This window comes from Rhinatrema bivittatum, chromosome 2 (genome assembly GCF_901001135.1).
Source record: "Rhinatrema bivittatum chromosome 2, aRhiBiv1.1, whole genome shotgun sequence".
Taxonomy (NCBI): Eukaryota; Metazoa; Chordata; class Amphibia; order Gymnophiona; family Rhinatrematidae; genus Rhinatrema; species Rhinatrema bivittatum.
Window position 1 is genome coordinate 413,087,802 of NC_042616.1, and position 22,629 is coordinate 413,110,430.

General features: G+C 44.1%; 1 protein-coding gene across 4 annotated transcripts in view; it reads right to left on the reverse strand.

Annotated features, from left to right (window-relative positions):
- Positions 1-509: 509 nt before the first annotated feature.
- TOM1 (target of myb1 membrane trafficking protein) overlaps positions 510-22,629 on the reverse strand; it is a 148,019-nt gene continuing 125,899 nt past the window's right edge. For all 4 annotated transcript variants that reach the window (XM_029590127.1, XM_029590126.1, XM_029590125.1 and 1 more), the window contains 3 exons: positions 16,217-16,276; positions 9,294-9,333; positions 510-2,711 (listed from right to left, as the gene is read on the reverse strand). In XM_029590127.1, the coding sequence (XP_029445987.1) occupies positions 2,566-2,711; positions 9,294-9,333; positions 16,217-16,276 (246 nt within the window). In that variant the 3' untranslated portion in view covers positions 510-2,565. The remainder of the gene's footprint in view (positions 2,712-9,293; positions 9,334-16,216; positions 16,277-22,629) is intronic.

Here is a 22,629-nt window from a genome sequence, read left to right on the forward strand (position 1 = left end):
CTCCCACAGAGTCCAGAATCAAAAACCATTCATTCAAATCACAAAAGGGCCAGAGCAATCATTTCATTTAAATAATTACTATTAGTCACTTCTAGTAACCATGGTGCCATTATTGACAATTATTTCTTGAACAGGATCCATGATCACGATTACAAAAAAAGGCATTTTGTTTTCCACCCACCAATAAATATAAAACCAGCCACACTGGGAGATACCTACTGATGATGGGGCAGCTGCTGGCTTTGTAAAGAGACTGTACAAGCACTTCGCCAAGCCCCCTCACACCTCCGCCCAAACCACCATACGTGGAGATACTTCCTCCCCAATGTGGGCTGCATGAGGCAGTGAGCACACACAGAAAACGAAATGAAACATGCAGTGTTTCAAGAAGATGCTTACCCAAGGGTAGAGGATCACACCTGCATATACAACCTGCAGACAGCTAATGTAAGAATTTGAATTTCAGATTTAGACACAACTTCTCTCGCCTCCCCACAATTGTATACTGCTTTTTTTTTTTTTTTTTTTTTTTTAAATCCAGATTGGTGCCTAAAAATCGAGGTTTTTCACACCAAGCTAAATTCAAATAGACCTAATGGTAGGCACTTGGGACTCCCGTCGGCCCAATGTTTAAAAATTGAACCGTGGATGCTCAAAGACGGGAGCAGAGAAGCTCAAAACAAAAATCTTTATAAGTAAACCTTTTTAGTGATTGGTAACCAGGCAGAGAAGTATAAAAAACTGTTAAAACAGAAGTGGTTGTGTCCTCCAGTAGCAGAATGCTCACCACTTTATATTTGAGGTGATTGAAACTTTTTTTTTTAGGACTTGGTGTATTGAAGTTTCTAAAGATTTTAAAGTGCATGTAGCAAGTAATGCCTCACTGAGGATTCCAAAAGTTACATTTATGTTCTTTTTAAAGAGCTCCCCTGCAAACAAACATCGGAGCCACCATGTTTAACTAGTCACAAGGGACATCTCAAACAATGTAATCTTATTGGTTCATCCTTTTCTGACATCATAACTAATATCGGCCAATGAACCGCAGCAGGTGGAATGACATGAATTTCCTTGCTAATACAGCTGCACGCAGAGCTTCAGAGGGAATTGCAAAGGAGCCACCTCAAAGAATTTAAAGACAAAGGGCTCGAGAAAGAAACTGTAACGGATTGTCTGTCCTAAGTGCTGCTGAAATGAGAGTCCAGCATTTTTGTAAACAGTTACAAAATTTGGTGAAAGGGAAATGCCACTTGTTCAGCCGAGGTTTCAACCTGAAAACGTCTATACTAATCCAGCCTTGCTTTCCTTTTCTGTTTACACATAAATCACCACCATAAATGGAGTGGAAAAGATCATGCCTGTGGCCACTGCTGGGTGGGGCAGGGGAAAATATGATAGGCAGAGCCTGAACTCAGAGGGCAAGAGGAATTGGTAGTGGGCTGGGACTATGTGTACAACCCATCGCTAAGAGGGTGGGGGGAGGCAAGCAGAAATTATGTACCAGCCTTTAAAAAAAACAACAAAAAAAAACCACACAGCTGTATATTCCTGGAAAAATAGGACAATTCTTTTGCTCCCTACCATATAAATGTGGTACCTCTCTACATGTAACATTTGCCCCAACTTCTGGACCTTGCTGAAAACCAATTGCAGGTCTGGCATCTCTCACCTCGGCAGTCGCCTCGGGTGAGTGCTAACAGCTGGTACCATGATACAAGCACTGGCTAACCTGCTGCTGGCAGGGCATGACCTCGGCAATTCAGAATACATTTCCCATGTGCAGGAGAGGAACAAGCATAGACCACACCATAATGTTAGCATCCATATCTACTAATCACAGATAAAGCTTTTCCAGCATGTTCCAAGGGTCAGGGCAATAATACCAAGGTGAGGGAGAAAAGAAGGATCATGCAGACGACAGACGTTTCCCAGCATGGTGTGGGTAGGGGGGAGACCAGTAAGTAATACCGATAAAGTACGTACCTACAATCTGCCCATTCTGTGCCTTGTGTACAGCACAGAACAAGCACAGAGTATGGGGACAATATCTCTAGGGAACTTATGCTGCCCTGCTAAGAATAAGGCACTTTGGTGAAATTCTGTCACAAAACTAGACTGCAGGCTTTCCCGGTTATTTCACTTTCTACCTGAACAATTACTGGATAAATTTTCCTTTTTGTCTTTCAGCTCTGGATTGTGCTTGGTTCATTCCCCCCCCCCCCCCCCCAAACAAGCTGCTGGCTACAGATGGTCTAGGGTGAAAGCAACTGGTCCAGGTCACTAGCCCTAGCGGTGATACAGCCTCACCCAAAAAAGTGGGACGGGGAGGAAGAGTCAACATTTAAGAGAAGGCAGCAAGGATTCCTGTAAACTGGATAACTCTACACCAGGACAGGATCAACACTAGGCGAGGCAAGAGAACAGGGGGGGGAAGAGGGCAGGCTGGGTGGTTAAATGTGTGTAAGAGGGGAGGACTGTTTGACCAGACTCCACCCTGCCAAACCCTCCCCGCTGTGCAACTTCCTCCCTCTCATCAGCAGCATTTAAAATGATAGTCCACGGGGCTCATAGTGCAAAGAGGGAGTCCTCCTCTTTCTCTTGCTTGCTGCGGCTGGCATTCGGGGTCCGCCCAGGCTGCTCTGTTGGAGGGGAAGGGAGGGTTGGCAGTTTGTCTGCTGCTTTGGCCCTTTCTTCCAAAAACTTGTCAAACTCTGGGAGGGATGAGAGAGGAGAGGAGAAAGAAAAAAAAAAAAGGTAAAAAGTTAATGAGAAGGTTCACATCATAAACACCTTGCTGCTATCCTCCCCTCCTCCATGCATACCCATAGGCATGGAAACTCTTATCCTTAAAACTTTAACTTTCAAGAGAGGGAACTGTCCTAAATAAGAGGCATCATCTCACATTTCCAATGATATAAAATAGTACCTTTTGTACCGCGATTCCTGAATTTATTTTATTTAGAAGAATTTTATATATACAATTGGATAAAATATTAACTCATCTGGTAGGATACTACTACCATAACTGCATATCTAGTGAAGCGTGAAAAACAGTCTAAATTCTGGCAGCTATGATTTAAATATACACACAAAAAAAAAATATATATACAGGGTCATGCATTACACAACATAATTGCCCTACCAGGTCAGACCGAGGGTCCATCAAGCCCAATATTCTGTTTTCAACAATGGCCAATCCAGGTCACAGGTACCTGGCAAGTACCCAAACAGTAAACAGATCCCCATGCTGTTATCGTGCAGCGATAAGTAGTGGCTATTCACTAAGTCTACTTTCTCAACAGTTTATGGACTTCTCCAGGAACTTGTTCAAACCTTTAACCCCAGCTACACTAAACTTCCTTAACCACATCCTCTGATAATATGTACAAATGTTAGTGTCCTTATCTTTCTTTGCTCAACTCTGGATGCATGGCTCCTTACTCCCTTTCATTTTTAATGAAAGACCATACCTGATGTAAACAACCCATTGTAGCTGTACCTTTCAATTTTTTTTCTATTTTCCTCATTTTATCAGTCTCCCTTTTGAAAATTTAAGTAAATCTACAGCTCCAGCATTAATGTCCTCCCTCCAGTCATTAAGTCAAATTTGATAGCACTATGATCACGACTGCCAAATGGCCTCACAATTACCTCACACCCAATCCTGCATTCCAGTAATAATTGTCATAAAATGGCTCTACCTCTTTTGTTCCCAGACCAATTGCTCCATGCAGCAATCATATTTCATCTGGAAACTTTCTAGCATGACCTGATGTGACATTTATCCAGTCAATATTGGGGTAACAAATCTCCCATTACAGTGCTGCCAAAATTTGTTAGCTTTCTTAATCTGTTAGCATTTCATCATCAGTCTTTTCATTTTGGCCAGGTGGATGGTAGAATACCCCCCATCATCATATTCTTCCTCATCAAAAATAAAATTTCTACCAATAAAGATTTTACTTTGCAATTAGGGGTAGATTTTACAATGTGTGCGCGCTTCCTGGCACGCACGCATGTTATAAAATCCATGGGCCACACACACATGCGTGTCTGATTTTATAATCTGCACATGTATGTGTGGGCAGCATGTGAAATTGCAGGAACCAAAGAGAGAGGGAGCTATTTTAGATTTAATTCTTAGTGGAATGCAGGATTTGGTGAGAGAGTCAACAGTGATGGGGCCACTTGGCAAAAGTGACCACAACATGATCAAATTTGAACTAATGACTGGAAGGGAGACTATCTAAATCTACAGCTCTAACACTAAATTTTCAAAAGGGAAACTTTGATAAAATGAGGAAAATAAAAAAAAAACCTGAAAGGTGCAGCTGCAAAAGTTAAGTGTACAACAGGCATAGACATTGTTTAAAAATACAATCCTAGAGGCGCAGTCCAGATGTATTCCACGCATTAAGAAAAGTGAAAGGAAGGCAAAACGATTACAGGCATAGTTAAAAGGTGAGGTAAAAGAGGCTATTTCAGCCAAAAAAATCCTTCAAAAATTGGAAGAAGGATCCATCTGAAGTTAAGTATAAAAGATTGATAAGGCAGGCTAAGAGAATTTGAAATTAAGTTGGCCGTAGAGGCAAAAACTCATAATAAAAAAGTTTTTAAATATATCCTCAGTAAGAAACCTGTCAGGGAGTCTGTTAGATGACTGAGGGGTTAAAGGAGCTCTTAGGGAAGATAAGGCCATTGCAGAAAAACTAAATTAATTCTTTGCTTCTCTGTTTACTAATGAGGATGTTGGGGAGATACCTGTTCCAGAGATGGTTTTAAAGGATGTCAACCTGAAAGAAGTAGTGGGCCAGATTGATAAACTGAAGAGTAGCAAATCACCTGGACCGGATGGTATGCACCCCAGGGTTCTAAAGTAACTATCATTAAAATCATCCATTGTACTTGAAGACTGGAGTGTAGACAATGTAACTCCAATATTTAAAAAGGGCTCCGGGGCAATTCAGGAAACTACAGACCAGTAAGCCTGACTTCAGTGCCAGGAAGAATAGTGGAAACTATTCTAAGGATCAAAATCACAGAGCATATAGAAAGACATGGTTTAATAGAACACAGTCAGCATGGATTTACCCAAGGGAAGTCTTGCCTCCCAAATCTGCTTCATTTTTTTGAAGGGGTGAATAAACATGTGGATAAAGGTGAACCAGTAGATATAGTGTATTTGGATTTTCAGAAGATGTTTGACAAAGTCCCTCATGAGAGACTTCTAAGAAAACCAAAAAATTATGATAGGAGGCAATGTCCTTTCGTGGATTACAAACTGGTTAAAATTCAGGAAAGAGAGAGAAGGATTAAACTTTATCTGTCATTTGGATGTCATTTTTCTCAGTTGAAAAGGGTAAAACAGTGGAGTGCCTCAGGGATCTGTACTTGAACCGGTGCTTTTCAATGTATTTATAAATGATCTAGAAAGGAAGTTGATGAGTGAGGTAATCAAATTTGCAGAGGATACAAAATTATTCAGAGTAGTTAAATCACAAGTGGATTGTGATAAATTGCAGAAGGATCTTGCGAGATGAAGACTGGGTATCCAAATGACAGATGAAGTTTAAATGTAGCCAAGTGCAAGATGATGCATATAGGGAAAAATAACCCATGCTATAGTTACACAACATTAGCTCCTAATATGGAACCTACCACTCAGGAAAAAGATTTAGGCATCATAGAGGATAATACATTGAAATTGTCGGCTCAATGTGCTGCAGCAGTCAAAAAAGCAAACATTGTTAGGAATTATTAGGAAGGGAATGGTGAATAAAACTGAGTGTCATAATGTTTCTGTTTTGTTCCATGGTGAGACTGAACCTTGAATACTGTGTACAATTCTGGTCACCACATCTCAAAAAAGATATAGTTGCAGTGGAGAAGGTACAGAGAAGGGCAACCAAAATGATAAAGGGAATGGCTAAAGAGGTTAGGGCTGTTCAGCTTGAAGAAGAGACAACTTAGGGTGGGGTGGGGGGGAAAACAAAGGTCTTAAATCATGAGAGGTCTAGAACAGGAAAATGTGAATGGGTTATTTACTCTTTCAGATAATAGAAGGACTAGAGGGCACTCCATGAAGTTAGCATGTAGCACATTTAAGACTAATCGGAGAAAATTCTCACACAACGCACAATTAAGCTCTGGAATTTGCTGCCAGAGGATGTGGGTCAGTGCAGACAAAGGTAGATTTTTAAAGCTAGTTGCGTGCAAAAACCGGGAGATGCGCGCATGGCTGGGCCGAGCACATTTTAAAAATGTTCTGGCCAAGCGCCTATCTCCTGGTATGCTCGGAAGTGCCGGGCCGGGAGCTGGTGGCCGGGAAAGTGGTCATTAGGCCCTGTCCTGGGGAAGCACACGCTGGCAACCGGCCAGCATGAGCAACTTACTACTACTCCGAAGGAGCAGATAAGGTCTTTAGCAAAAAAAAAAAAAATTAGTAGATAGGTAGGGTTTAGGGGTCAGAGAGGAGAGGGGAAAAGGGATTAAGGTTAGGTAAGTTCCCTTCCCAATCCGCTCCTTTATTGGAGCGGAGTGGGAGGGAACTGGGGATGCTGCGAACGCATCGACACACACTTTCAGAAAATCCCCCCCTTTACGTGCCACCTGCACAGATATAAAGCCAAGCGTGCGTGTGCATGTGGGTACCTGATTTTATAACATCCGCACACAATAGGAACTGCCTGAAAATGGATGCGCATGATTCTTTTCAAATTTACCTGTTAGTGTAGCTGGGTTTAAAAAAGGTTTGGAGACGTTCATTAACTGCTATTAATCAAGTTGACTTAGGGAATGGCCACTCCTATTATGGGCATCAGTAGCACTGTATCTAACATAACATAAGAATATATGTTCTTATGATCTACTTCATGTTTGGGTACTTATAACCTGGATTGGTCACTGTTGGAAACAGGATGCTGGGCTTGATGGACCCTTGGTCTGACCCAGTATGGCAATTTCCTATGTTATATGTTCTATATATCCCAATCTTATTTTTTAGACTTCTGGCATTAGCATTTGTATTAATCTGCCTAACGGTTGTCAGCAGTAATTTCAAATCTTAACTCAGGTGACGTATAGGCACATGGACTACTTTTGCTTTTAGAGGATGCGCAAACTCCTCTGTTATTTTAGTATCCTTCGAAGATACCTCCCTCTATACCATGTACTGCTGAGATACTGTTTTCCTCCTTTTTGAAGGTTAGCGCCAGCAGCCTGGTTCCACCTTGGTTAAGGTGGAGCCTATCCTTTCAGAAAAGGCTCCCTCTTCCCCAAAATGTCACCCAATTCCTAACAAAACTAAAACCCTCTTCCCTGCACCATAGTCTGTCTCATCCATGCATTTGGTTGCAAAACCCTAAGAGAATAGTATAGTATAAGGGTGACGTTCTGTGCACAGAACAGGAGAGCAGAGGGTGACCATAGCTAATTATCTTAAAAAGTGGCCAACCAAGTAGATAAGGTGATAAAAACCGAAACGATGCACAGGGAGAGAAACAGCTAGCAAGAAATAGGTGATAATGCCTCCGCGTCTCTGGCGAGACCTCATTTGGAGTACTGTGTACAGCTCTGGAGGCCACAACTTCTAAAGGATATAAACGTTAACAGAATTGGTCCAGAGGGCAGCTACTGGTCAATAGCCTGTCAAAGCATATGGGAAATGAATTCAATATCTAAACAGGTATACTCTGTAGAAGAGGAGAGATATGAGAGAGATAAATACCTCCAAGGAAGATGGGCGTCTTTCAATGGAAAAGAGGTTCTGTAATGAGGGGGTCATGGGATGAGGCTGAAAAGGGGTAGACTCCAGAGTAATCTAAAGAAATATTTATTTACAGAAAGGGTGGGGGATACATGGAACAGCCTCCCTGTGGAGGTGGCAGAGACCAGCACAGGAGATCTGAGGGATAGGAAGAACCTATAAAGCTGAGCAGGAGATGTGGATAGGGTGTATGCTCTTTATCTGCTGTCATCTCTGTTTCTATTTATCTTTTCTATATTTTAGTATCAGCAAGCAACATACGCCAAAACTTGCAGTTTATGCAGGTGAATCCTACCAGAATAAGCTATGAACTGTAAAATGACCCCAAAACATTTGGCCCCCCCATAAGTTGCATTCAGAAGATCTGCAAGAAGAATCTGCTATTTGACCCTTTTCTTCCCTCACCCTGAGCAACCCATGAAAGACCTTACTTCCTCCCTTCCAGTACATAGTGTTCAATCAGTACAAACTGATTGAACACTATATACTGGAAGCAGTCTAAGAAATTAAGGTCACCTATTTTTCATCTAGATCCTTTATCCCAATGTGTAGAGGCACTACTATGAATCCGTTCTGTTAACTGTAAATTCTTACATGCAATCAGATTTTATAGTCCCCAATAACAAATCTGCCACCATTTAAAGTGTCACATGAACCAACTCACAGGAACTCTTCCCTAAGTCTCTCAGAAATTCCGATTTCTAATATGTTAAGTTGTAATCAAGACTTACTTAAATCTGAACTTATATACAGACTTGTTTGCAACTATTACAGTGCAAATCAAAAATCATGTAGTCAGGTAAGTACACAAAATGCTGTCTCACTCTGGTATTCTCCATTTGACTCTGAAATATATGAATCAGTCTCCATTTTGTTTTCTGGTAGTTCTACAGGATACTCAAAATGTTTTGACTGTATTCAGTGGACAGAGCAAGACTAACTTTGCTTTCATATTTCTTAGCTGCTTTTACATTGCCCAAAATTTCTTCCTGTTTAATGCTGTGACTATTTAGATTGGTGACAATCAGAATTTTCTTCTCTTTCCATAGTTCGAGTGCCCACACCTTGGACTTTTCTAGGATTTCCAGTAGTTAAGGGTCTCTCAAGATAACCTTAATCATTGACCTCGGGCATATTTTGTTGCTGGTTATTATGGAAGGGCATTTTATGCGCACTGCTACTCTCCAAGTCCTCCACAAACTGAATTTCCAATAGCTTCTGCAGAAATGTCTCCAAAAGATTTCACTGGATCAAGACTTTACATTCCCTCTGGAATCCCCAAATGACTCAATTTCTTATGATTTCCATCTCCAGATCTCCAAAAGCACACACCTATTTTCTTTTTGGAAAAGTGATGCAAAGGCCACACGTAAAAAAGAATCTATAGATCCTGCAGCCATGTGGGCAGTTTGAGAATTACCGCCCTACGCAGAGGATGTTTGCTCTTGTCCTATACAGGTGTACAGAGGTTGAGAAGCCATCTCCCCCCACCCCAAACACATACACTATGAAGCAAGGAAACAGTTACCTTCGCTCGTGACACCTTCCGTGTCCTGCACATCCTCCTGCTGCAGAAGGAAAGCAAATGATGGATTAACTGTAAGGACTAGAGAGGAATGAACACATGCACGCTGCCCTCCTCCGCCTTAACCTGTCACCAAGAGGTACCAAACCCAAAGGTTTGGCATGAATACAGCCTCAGAACAAAACTTTTAGCAGACTACATCCAGGTGCCTGCAGCAGTTATGTAACTGACCTTGGGGGTGGAGGCAAAACTGTGTTTAGCTTCGTGTCATCAGGAAAACAAGAGCCCTTCTCAGGGGCAGAGACACCACAAGTGCCCTCAACCTCAGACCATCCCAAGAGGCCAGATATGGCAGCTTATTTGAACAGAAGCAAGCAATAGGAAAGATGCCCTTTTTGAAGCAGGTTACTTAGGGTTACCAGATCATTTCATGTCACCTAGGACAGACTGAGCTCGTCCTACATTTTCCCCACTTCATGCACAGAGATGTTGGAGAAATTACTACTTACCTGATCATTTTGTTTTCCTTAGTGTAGACAGATGGACTCAGGACGAGTGGGTTATGCTCCCCTGCCAGCAGATGGAGACAGAGAAAGCTAACGTCACAGTATATATATAACTCTGCAGTGACCCCAGCCTGCCAGTATTCTCTTCAAAAGTAACTTTGGACAGACTAGCAAAAAAAACTTGATTAAAAACAGGCAACCATAACTGTGCTCAGCCAAGAAAAACACTGAACTCAAACAAGGAACGTATGTACCTCAAGCTAGGGACTGGATGAACACTTACCCCCACAGGAGGACTACTGGCAATCATTCGGCAGCCAAGGGCATGAAGCTGAGTCCATCTGTCTACACTAAAGAAAACGAAATTAGCAGGTAAGTAGTAATTTCTCCATTTCCTAGCATGTAGACAGATGGACTCAGGACCAGTGGGATGTACCAGTTACTCAAGTACAGTGGGAGGCTGCCTGCAGTCCAGTCAAACACTGCTTGTGCAAAGGCTATGTCCTCCCAGGCCTGCACATCCAGATGACAATGCCTGGAAAAAGTATAGCAGGAGGACCACATCGCAGCTCGGCAAATGTAGTCAGGAGACAAAAATCTAACCTCTACCCATGACACTGCCTGAGCCCTAGTGGAATGAGCCTTAACATGAGTAGGCAACAGTTTTCCAGCATCCACGTACATGGCTGTGACTACCTCCTTAATCCAGCAAGCTATAATAACCCGCGAAGCTGGTTCACCCTGCTTCCTTCACCATGAAGGACAAACAGGCGATCTATCTTTTGGAAAGGTTCAGAAACCACCAGATACTGCACGATAAGTCTCTTGACATCCAAGGGACGCAGGAGGCGATACCCCTCCACATCCCTGACCTTATTCAGGGATGGCAAAGAAATTGTCTGATGCAAATGAAATTAGACACCACTTTGGGCAAAAAGGATAGAACAGTATGCAACTGTAATGCCCCTGGAGATACCTGAAGGAACGGCTCCCGGCAAGACAAGGTCTGCAGCTCGGAAACTAGACTTGCAGAACAGATAGCTACCAGGAACAGTGTCTTCAAAGTCAATAACTGCAAGGAAAGGCTACACAGCAGTCAGAACATAGGGACTGTCAAGTCGTCCAACACCAGATTAAGACTCCACAAAGGGACCGGTAACCTCAAGAGAGGGCAAACATGCTTCATTTCCTTCAAAAAAAAAATACACCACATCAGGATGAGACTATAAGAAATCACCATTCACTGGGCCCTGTAAACAGGCAAGAGCTGCAACCTGTAGTTTAAAGGAATTAAGGGCCAATCCTTTTTTAATCCATCCTGCAAAAATTCCAGAATGAGTGGGATCTTGACCGAACGAGGAAGAACACCCCAGTCCTAACACCAGGCCTCAAACACTCTCCAAACCTGCACACAGGCTAAGGAAGTGGAGAACTTCTGAGCGTGAAGCAAGGTAGCAATCACCGCAGAAGAATATCCCCACTTCAATAAGCAAACCCTCTCAAGGGCCAAACCATAAGACAAAATAGAGTGATCTTTGTGAAGGACAGGTCCCTGCTGCATACCACTGTCATCAGTGGTATGCAGCAGGGACCTGTCCTTCACAAAGGCCACAAAAGGATGGTACTCCTAGTGCCACCAGGAGTACCATCCCCCTGTGGCCTTTGATCCTGCGAACCATCCTGCCCAACAAGGGCCACAGAGGAAAGGCATAAAGCAACCTGTCTTCCAGCCAGACCTGTACGAGAGCATCTATGCCCAGGGACCACAGATCTCTCCTGTGGCTGAAGAATCGAGAAACCTTCAAATTGCAAGAAATCACAAGCAGGTCCAAGAATGGAAGGCCCCAGTAATCCACTATCAGCTGAAACACCTCGTCCAACAACACCCATTCTCCCTGGTGCAGATTCTCCTTGCTGAGAAAGTCTGCTCTTATGTTGTCTTTTCCTGCAATGTGAGAGGTTAAGATCATCTGTAGATGTCCTTCCACCCATTCCACAAGTTGGTCTATTTCCTGCAACACTTGCTGGCTCTTAATTCCTCCCTGTCGATTGATGTAGGCTACTATTGTTGCATTGTCAGACATCACTCAAACCGCTTGACCCTACAGTCTGTGGCTAAATTGCATGCATGCCAACCAGACCGCCCAGGCTTCCAGGCAACTGATGTTCTAGAGGGACTCTTCGGCATTCTAAAGCCCTTGGGTCATCAGCTCCTGACAGTGAGCTCCCAAACTCTGGAGATTCACATCTGTCACAAGTATCAACCAGGTCGGGGAGGTCAAGGAAACACCCTCTCTCAGATGAGCCTTCTGCAACCACCACTGAAGGCGAGAGCAGACTTCCACTGGCAAGTGGAGCCGAACAGAATAATCCTGAGACTGGTTTCCAACAAGACAGAAGTGAGCGCTGAAAAGGATGTATGTGCTCCCTCGCCCACAGCACTACTTGCAAGGTTGCCACCATCAAACTGAGCACCTGTAGATAGGGCGACACTGTTGGGCGTATGGTGCTCACCGACACTTGCGACATGAATTTCTGAATCTGAACTTCTGGCAGGAAAACCTTCTCCTGCCTTGTGTCAAACTTAACACCCAGATATTCCGACAGAGATGGCTAAAGTCTGCTCCTGGCCAGGTTCACCAACCAACTACGCTCCTACAACAAGGAGATCAACTTGCGGGTCACCAGGCGGCTCTCTTCCTGAGACTTGGCTCGAATCAGCCAGTTGTCCAAATATGGATGTACCAGGATCCCATCTCTTCTCAACGCCACCACTACCACCATGACTTTGAAAAACATTCTGGAAGTGGTGGCTAAACCTAAAGCCAGCGCCTGAAACTGATAATGGTGCCCCAGCATCACAAGACGTATAAAACATTGGTTCTCCAAACAGATGGGAATATGAAGGTAGGCCTCAGACAGACCCAGGGAGGTCAGATGTTCCCCCAACTGCACAGCCATTATCAACGAGCATAATGTTTCCATGCAAAAATGAGTAACCCTCAAATGACTGTTGACACTTGAGATAGGACGAAAGGAGCCCTCCTTCTTGGGCACAACAAAATTAATGGAATATCGCCCCATACTTTGAGATGTAGGCACTGGAACTATAGCCCTCAACCAGAGGGCTATGGTTCCAGTATAGATTCCCTGCAGAAGAAGCAGACAGTGGAATGGCAAGGAGTCACCATTAACATATCCCAAGGAACACTGCAAAATTCCAGTGCATATTCTTCTCGTATCACCTCTAGGATGTAATTTTGATCCACCTCTGATAAGAGGCATCCTGCTATTTCTTATTCTCGAAGGAGGGTTGGCAAACCTTCATTGGGAAGCTCTGGAGCATCCCCCCCGGGCCTGCTCTTCTCTTGGGCTGTCTGGGACTAAAGGACTGAGACCTACCGAAAGGCAAAATCCTCTGAAAAGTCAACCCTCTGTAGGGACAAAAACATTTGGAACTCCGGAGATGACCCCCTCATGCCAGAGGGGCACTGCAACTGCTTCTTATCCTCTGGCAACCAAAGGACCATAGATTCACCCTACTTACTGGCCAATTTCTCTAACTCGCTTCCAAACAAGAATGAGCCTTTACATAGAAATCATAGCAGAAAAGGACCAAACTGTCCATTCAGTCTGCCCAGCAAGCTTATGGTAGTATCTGCTGTGCCATATAAATTACCCACCTAGCTATCAGTTTCTCAGACCAAAGTCAGAGCCCTTGTTGGTTGATGTTTCAGTCCAATTCTCCTTCAACTCCTGCCACTGAAGCAGAGGTCAATGCTGGAGTTGCATCAACATCTTCAGGCTTACTGGTTAAGAGTAGTAACAGCCACATCAGCAAGTTATCCCCATGCTTATTTGTTTTCACAGACCTGTAAAATTCAATGTCCTTGTTGGTTGCTATCTGAATCTAGTTCTCCTTTTCCTCTTTTCTTCCTGCCATTGAAGCAGAGAGCAATGGTGGAGTTGCTTCAATAGTATGAAGGCTTATTGGTTAAGGGTAGTAACTCCCATACCAGCAAGTTACCCCCACACACTCCATCATTTCTATCTTCTAGCCTTTAGGGATCCACAGTATTTATCCCATGCTCCTTTGAATTCTCTCACTGTTTTTGTCTTCACCACCTCTTCTGAAAGGGCATTCATCATCCATTTAAAGGGTATTTTTGTAAGCTTAGCGTTGGAGACTGTCAGCTAATCAATGATGCAAGTATAGTTGTTGCTTAGCCACTACCACCGAAGCCACTCTGGCCAAGGTATGGGCTAAGTCGCAGCCCACATCAGCTAAAAAGGTGGCAACGGGTTCCATAACCGCTCTGGAATTCACTCCAAAATCAACTTCCTGAGCAAGAAGCAGATAAGATCGTGCCAGTAGGGCACCACAAGAAGCTATCTGTGAAGTCATCGCCACTGCTTCAAAGGCTTGCTTAAGGATAGCCTAAATCCGCCTATGATGCACATCCTTTACGGCAGTTTCTCCCTCCACAGGAATAATAGTCTGCTTAGAGACAGCACAGACTAGCACATCCTGTTTGGCAAAATGTAAATGCTCCCTCATCACTGGATCCAAGGGTACAGGCCATCCAATGTCTGAACTCCTTTGAAACTTGCCTCTGGGGCTCCCCATTCAAGATCAATCAATTCCTGAATGGCTCCCAAAACAGGGAAAACACAAGAGGCTTTACACAAGGAAACCAAAACAGGATTCTTCTTTGGTTCAGACATGGAATCTGCACAAAGAACTACCCAGCATCTTCAGGGTCTGGGAAACCAGGGCTGGCAGTTCATCTCTATGAAAGAACCAAAACATGGACAGATATGGTTCCAATCCCAGAAGAATTTCCCCATCTTCCAGGGAATCAGGATCTGCCTCAGTGTCATCCAGGTTCCTGTCAGAACTACCCGCAGTGAACAGAGGCGTGCTCCGGTGCCTAAACATAGGACTGGAAGAGGGAAGGGCGAAGCTAATAGGAGTGGACGAGGCTGAGGACTACACCTGAAGAAAGGATTGCAAACCTTGAAAAAAATTCCAACCAAGAAAAAAGCAGCTGGATCCAGGCCAAACTCGGAAGGAACTGGAGTGGGACCCACTGAACTGCCATCCTCTGCAGAGGAACCAATAAAGGAAGTTCCAAGATCCAGCATATCTCCAGACAGATCCTTAACCAGATCATCAGGCTGGGAGGATTCAGGCTTAGTGAAATCAGAGGAAGAAAACTCCCTGAACCATTAAACAGCGCTGACACAGGTTAGAGGACACGTCAAGCTGAGATGCCCGATTATGACAGGCAACACAGAGAAAGGCACTTAGGTTTCTTGCTCACTGGCACCATCAGTATACAGGCGATGGAGTATGAGCATCCAGCTGGCTAATGCTGAAAAAAATTTCAAGTGCATAAAATTTATGCGCACAAAAACAAGGGGTCCCAAAAATAAGCACCGCAAACTGTGTCAAGGCCTGGGCGCACTACCAGCGCTTAGAAATGTGTGCAAGGAATAAGCCCGCCCAAAACTGAGTGCACAACGAGTGTGCAGAGCAAACGCACTACATATGACATCCTGTAGAGGGCAGTAAGCCAGGCACAGAAGCACATGAAAATTCCACCGCATCTTACAACATGGCACGCAGGCAAAAAGCCTAACTGGGCTGCTCAACCCGCCAGGCTGCCCAGATTCCCTAATCCCCACAGGAGCAGGAACGAACATTGGAATAGCGCACAGAGCATGAAGACCGGAGGAAGTCCTGCAAACCTCTCTATTCTGTCTCTTTACAAACTTAAACAAAAAAAAAACAAAACCCCAAGCTCAGCCCTTAACCAGCTGAGTACAGAGACTGTCTCTAGCTGCAGGAGGAGAGGGCATGTACAGTCACCGCCATGCTTGGCCTCCTGCACCTGCTGCCTTTAAGCTGCACAATCAGCTAAGTCCATGCAGGAAATCTAGCTATCGGACCAAGGCACACATCTGAGGGACCATGGAAATCACCTCAGGAAGGGACCATTTGGTATCACTGCAGGACAGTAGGGCTTTCCTTTTTTTTTTTATTTCAAATTCTCCTTCCAAATTCTGAAGCAATCCCCAGTAGAGAGATGCACATCCACCATCTGCTGGAGACTGAGAATACTGGCAGGTTGGTGTCACTGCAGGAGTATATATACTGTGACGTCAGCTTGCTCCATCTCCATCTGTTGGAAGGAGAGCATAACCTACACTAGTCCTGAGTCCATCTGTCTTCATGCTAGGAAAAATTCTGATTTCCCAAGGAAACAGAACCTGTGGAACATGCATCAGGCAAACAATGAGATAAAAAAAAAATCAGGATAAAAAAAAAAAAATCAGGATGGGTATCAGCCTGTCCTAAGTGACATGGAGTCATCTGATCATGCCAGCTCAACTCTTACTGCCAGACACATGACTTACTACATCTGTTGAGAGCCACTTCTCAATGTCTTCCATGAGGCAGGCTTGCGTGACTGGGATCTGAAGCAAACAGAGAAGGGCAAGAGAAAAAAAAAAAATTACTACCACACTTTAGCCTTAAAATAAAAACAAACCCACATATCCTCACCATCAAATCTGTTTATAGTCCATATTTATCCTTCTTTCCCACTACAAGAGAGCATGCCAGAAGAAATAGGCATGGGATAGGGGAAGCAGTCCTCCAACATGTAGAAAAATCAACCAGGTTTTTGTTTCTTCAAGGCAGCTAAAAGTACCAACCTCAGCTCTTATTCCCTCACAGCTGTGTTTTCCGTCTCCCCAGAGAAAAGAAGATTTTCTCTTTTACAGTGTTTCTCAATGCTTATCTTCATGGCCCCCCCCAAACAGGTCTGGTATTCAGGACATCCACCATAAGTATTCCTGAGAAATATCCTCATATATATAGTCAAAGCAGTAAGTTAATTTTCCATTGTGTTTCAGTGACCAGATTTAAGTTTGGTCATCCCTCCAGGCACTGTTTGTGCCGTTTCTCCCCCCACCATCCTTAAGGTTGAGCATCAGGGATCAGAAATTGTAAGGCTGTGCCTCAGCTTTCTGCAGCAAGAATTAGAAATTCTGAAATATGTGGGCAAACCATTCCATCTTTTTATAACAAAAGATATGGGAGTTTTCAACCTTGCGTTTGCATAATTTGTTTTATAAATGAATGAAGAAAAGGAATCTCAAACATCTACAAAAAGAGGAGAAAACTGAGGATAAGGAAGAAGGGGTGGAGAGGAACAGGAACTGGGGAGGAGAGGAGAGAAGGGGATAGGGGAAGAGGTTGTGGGATTGGAAGAAGGGGAAATGGGAGTAGGAGTGGGATCACAGGAGGGAGGAGCAATGAGGTTGGGGATTTGTAAGATAGAATCCTGGATCAAGGGAGGATCCAAATTGCAGAGGGGGGTGGGAAAGAAGAGGGACACGTCCTGCTCCCTCTATCCCAGTCTCCTACTATTCTTCCACCCAATCTGGCATACACACACACACCCCAGCACCAATCCCTTCTTCCATATACAAACGCCATCCCCATTCTGTTCCCCTCTCTAAGATACTCCCCAAGCCAATTCCCACTCATCCACAAGTACCTCCTCATGTCATCCTAACCCCCCCCCCCAGAACGATCTCTCTTTGCTGTCTGAATCCTTACTTATCCACGTGCTGATCCCCCACCCCCAAATCATCTCTCAGCCCCTCCTCTCCCACTCCAGCCCTATACATTCCCCTTTGCTACACCCCACAATCCTCTCTCATCCCCAGCTCATATCTCCATCACTACCACCGAAGAGGGCCAGAAGGACAGGGAGAGCAATGGTAGTGCCTCGGATCATGTTCTACTCCAGCTTTGAACCAGACACACCACCATAGTCCTGTGTGGCTCAAAGTAGCAGTCAGACCCTGAGCATCACTGCTGCTATTTTCCTCCTATTGCTCCATGTCAATAGTGATGGGTATTACCATGGGAAATGGGGGCTGGGGAGAGTGGCTGGTGGCATGAAGGTCTTCAGGTCCTAGGGGCCACAATGGTAGGAAAGATGTGACCGTGCAAGCTTTGTCCCCTGCTCCTCTCCCAAGCTACATCAGCACCAGCAGAAGCATCAACAGATGATATTTAAAAGCCTCAGTGCTCAGGTCTGTAGAGTCCTGAGATTTTGATAATTTAACTTAGTTATCATCATAAGCCTCTATTCCAAGACAAATACTGTAAAATCAGAGAACAGATTTAACATATCCTTCTGTCCTTACAAAATCGGGCCGACACAGTAAAATCGCGGGCGAGCAGGCGAGCGCCTGCTCTCCCAGCGCGCGCAGAGATCACTCTCCTGTGAGCGCAATACAGTAAGTTAATTTATTTAAATTAGGCCCGGCGGTAAAAGAGGTGCTAGGGACACTAGCACGTCACTAGCGCCTTTTTTGACAGGAGCGGCGGCCGTCAGCGAGTTTGACAGCCGACGCTCAATTTTGCCGGCGTTGGTTCTCGAGCCCGCTGACAGCCACGGGTTCGGAAACCAGACGCCGGCAAAATTGAGCGTCCGGTTTGACCCGCCAGCCGCGGACCCATTTAAAATTTTTTTTTTCTTTTTTTAAACTTTCAGGATCTCCATGATATTAAGTCGGAGGGTGCACAGAAAAGCAGTTTTTACTGCTTTTCTGTGCACTTTCCCGGTGCCCAGAGAAATTAGCGTCTACCTTTGGGTAGGCGCTAATTTCTGAAAGTAAAATGTGCAGCTTGGCTGAACATTTTACTTTCTGTATCATGTGGGAATACCTAATAGGGCCATCAACATGCATTTGCATGTTGCGGGCGCTATTAGGTTTGGGGGGGGGGGGTGGACGCACAGTTTGGACGCACTATTACTCCTTACTGAATAAGGGGTGAAGCTAGCGCGTCCAAATGCCGGCTAACAGTGCGCTCCGGAGCTCACTGTACTGTATCGGCCCGAATGTGCATACAGAAAGGCAAACATTACATGAGAAGTCAGCAGAGTGGCTCTTCTTTGCTTTGCTCTGCTCCAGAATCATCTCTCCCCCTCCTATTCTCTGCAGGCCGCCTGGAGGGGAGAGGATGATCAGGAAGCACATTTTTCACCCCACAGACTTTTGCTGCCTATGGCAAATCCAGGCCTGGTGGTGGTACCCTGAAAATGAGACCTGTTTGGGGTGGGGAAGGGGTCGTAAGATCAGAGTTGAAATTTTCTTCTCCCTCCCCATTCCAGATTAACAGCAGGAGCAGCAGAGTGGAGGCTTCAAAAGAAAGCTTTGCCTTCTGCATGTCTGGCAGAAGAGAGAAACATGCTCTGCACTCCTCTAAACCCAGCTATGGTATACCAGTAAAAGCCTCAAGCCTTACCCACCACCTACCATCAGCAGAGAAATTAGAGTGCCTTCTGTTAAGAACAAAGAAAATCAGAGATGGTTCATGTGTCTGCCCATGGGGGGTCAGCCGTAGCAAGCTGTACCTTTATAACAGATGTCACTGTACTCTGGAGAGGTGGCCATTAGCAGAAGGATGGAGACAGGATTTAGCAGATCTAAAAAGCAGGGTTTTCCTCCAGCCCAGTACTCAAGAGCACAAAGTTCCTGATGAAGGTGAACACTGGCAATGTGGCATACCAGGGATTTGAGGATTTTCCCCTTAAGAGGCCCAAGCTGGTCTCCAAAGCTCATATACAGTTGTATGTGAAAGTTTAGGCACCCCTGATCAAACTGTTTCACTGAATCGAAGTGAGCAGAAGCCAACACAATATCTACATGGCACAAAGTTAAAACAGGACAGCTTTCTGCAGGGTTTAATTTATAGACAAAAAAAAAAGGAAGTGGAACTGTGAAGCAGGGAAGAGAAGCGGAGGGGAGACAGCAGGGCCAGAACTTGGTGGGAACCATATGAGGGAGAAGGGCCAGGCTGTGGTGTGACCTGTATGAGGGGGGAGGGACCAATGCTGGGTGTGAATTCGCTATGTACACCCACATGCACACACCCAGTAGCAGAAGCAGCAGCAGTGGGTAACAGGCATTCACCTCCTGTCTTTGACCTTGGCTATTCTCCCTCACAAGCCTCAGTTGTGCCAGAAACTGTACAAAAAAAAAAAAAAAATCTAGGTCATGTGGCTATTCCCATCTCAGGGTAAGCAGCTCCAATACATTCTTGCTTTGCTTCTTCTGATCCATGCTACCACCAGCTAATTTCTACTATCAGCTCTACTCTGCCTCCTTGAGTACCCGAAAAGAGGTGGCAGGCAGCCATTCTGGATTTTTCTGCCAAAAATTAAGCCCTGCATAACAGATAAAAAGATGCTGAAATATCACAAGCTTGAAACTTATGAGCAGCCGTGCCAAACTTGTACTAATTCAACCTCTTTTGTACTTGTTCTCTGCTTCTGTATCACTCCTTCTCCCTTCTTTTCCCCCATAAAACAGGAGGGAAATGGACAGTTTAGGGACCAGAAGTGCTGCTCTCTGCTCTGTCTGCTCCAGATCAACCCCCTCTTCCTCTTCCGTGCAGGCTGCCAGAAGGGGAGGGGCTGAAGCCAAAAACACCCCTACTGCTCTGCCACTTAAGTTTGAAAATAATGGTGGAAAGTGGGTTTCAGGTCATTCCCCCCTCCCCCACAAAAAAAAAAAAAAAAAGAAGAAACCCTGGCTTTTTGCAATTTTTAATGCAAAGTTACTAATTTGCTGATTTTAATAGATTGAAAATAAAAAAAAAAAGTGAATATGGCATGTACAAAGGTTTGGACACCCTATTAGTCAGTACTTTAACACTTCTTGGCAGCACAAACCGCTTCTAAACGTCTCCTGTAGCCAGCTAAGAATGTCTAGTCTTGCTTTTGCAATTTTTTTCCCTGCAGAACTCTAGCTCACTAACAGGGTCATTCATCAAAATGCGTTATGGCGTTAACACGTTATCGCGTGCATTGTCATAATGCATGTGATAATTGTACTATCACACGGCATGAATGCAAAATTTTTGGAAGGGGTGGGATCAGGGAGGAGTTTGGACAGGATTAATGAAAATGAGGGGCAATATCGCACTGTGCGATAGCAAAACACGTGCCATCACACGGTTTTAACGCCGGAAATAACTACACCTTTTTTCCTTGCATTATGCTGTGCAATGTCCGAAATGGCAATAACACAATTCGCAAATTGCATTTTGGCCACTTCTGGGCTTGGGAGGGAGAGGGGAGGAGTGGAGTACCCTGTTATAGAGGCCATCAAGCCAGGGCGAGAGAACATAGAAATCTCATCTTTGTGAGACTTTCCTCACTCCAAATGACTTCAAGCCTTCACCAAGGTGTACTGTGCAGTTCCTATATCTCATTCTGCATGTAAAACTGGCCCCTAAACCACCAACACCTCACCTCGAGCTATTAGCTTGCCCTCCTATAGAGATATAAATAGTTGACTACTATGAGGCCCTTATAGTCTCTCTCCCTCTCTGTAATTCTACACATTACCTTCAACACGCCCCTTTCTCTTACTGCGGGTGTTATGCATGCAATATTATAGCATTTTGATGAATCTAGGGGATAGTCATGGATCTCCCCACAGATTTTCAATAATATTCAAGTCTGGGGACTGTGATGACCATTCCAAAACCTTCATCTCTTTTCTGCAGGTACTTCATGGCTGTTCTGAGGCATGTTTGAGATTGTCATCTTGCTGCAATATTCAACCTCTTTTCAGCTTCTTCATCGACAGAAGGACATTAGCTTCTAGGATATGTTCCAAGCTTATCAAGGTTTTGTTTTGCACTTTTCATGAGAGAGTCATAGAAAAGGTTCCTGACAACTCTCCCATGCAGATCCTTGCTGTGTAAGGAATGCTGTACTGTGGACAACTACTCCAGTGTCAGCTAAACTTTTCAGCAGGTCATCTGCAGCGATCGTGGACTTTGTTTTGCTGATCTGACCAGTTTTCAGGCAGTTTCATCAGAGATTCTTCTTAGTATTCCAGATCTTCAACAATTCCAAGTAACTTCCATTTCTAATGTTTCTGACAACTGAAACTGATGGCTGAAAACATTTAGAGATTTCGTATAGCCTTCCTATGCTTTGAGTAATTACCTTCATTTTCAAATGCTTTCTTTCAACATTTCTATTTAAATAACAGTTATAAAACAAAGTTCAGATTGCAATACAACTGCCAAATTTGAACATTTACAGAAACAATCTTTTTCCATCTTTTATAGTTCTATCCTTCATTACCCCCACCCCTCACTTCTCATCCCCTCCCAGTAATAACAGCTTACGAGGCCTTTATGTGATGTCCAGCATTTGATCTGAATGTCATAGTGTGCATTTGTTCCTTATGCCTCCATGACTAAAATGATACCCTTTTAACCCTTCCTTACTCATTTGCAAATGCTCAGAGACCTGCCGCCTAGAGCCGCCAATGGTTGTTGAAAGTAGTCCAGAAAAACAATGACGACTTGAGCGGTTACCAACACACAAAATATACGTATTCGCCTAATTTCAATTTATATAATAATTTTAAGGTACCATCATTTAAACCCCTTAGTTATCTTCCAGACCCTTGAATTATGCTCCATCGATAAATGAGAGGGGCAAACAATCATAGGTCCATCTTTAGACATTTATTTCAAACATTTTTCAAAAATTGTGAGCATAAAAAAGTGCACAACTACTTCAGAGGAAGTAGTGCACTTTATGCTCACAATTTTTGAAAAATGTTTGAAAAAAAATGTCTAAGTGAGCCCCTCTCATTTATCGATGGAGCATAATTCAAGGCTCTGAAAGATAATAACTAAGGGGTTTATATGATGGTCCCATAAAATTATATAAATTGAAATTAGGCAAATATGTTTATTTTGTGTGTTGGTTACAATATCT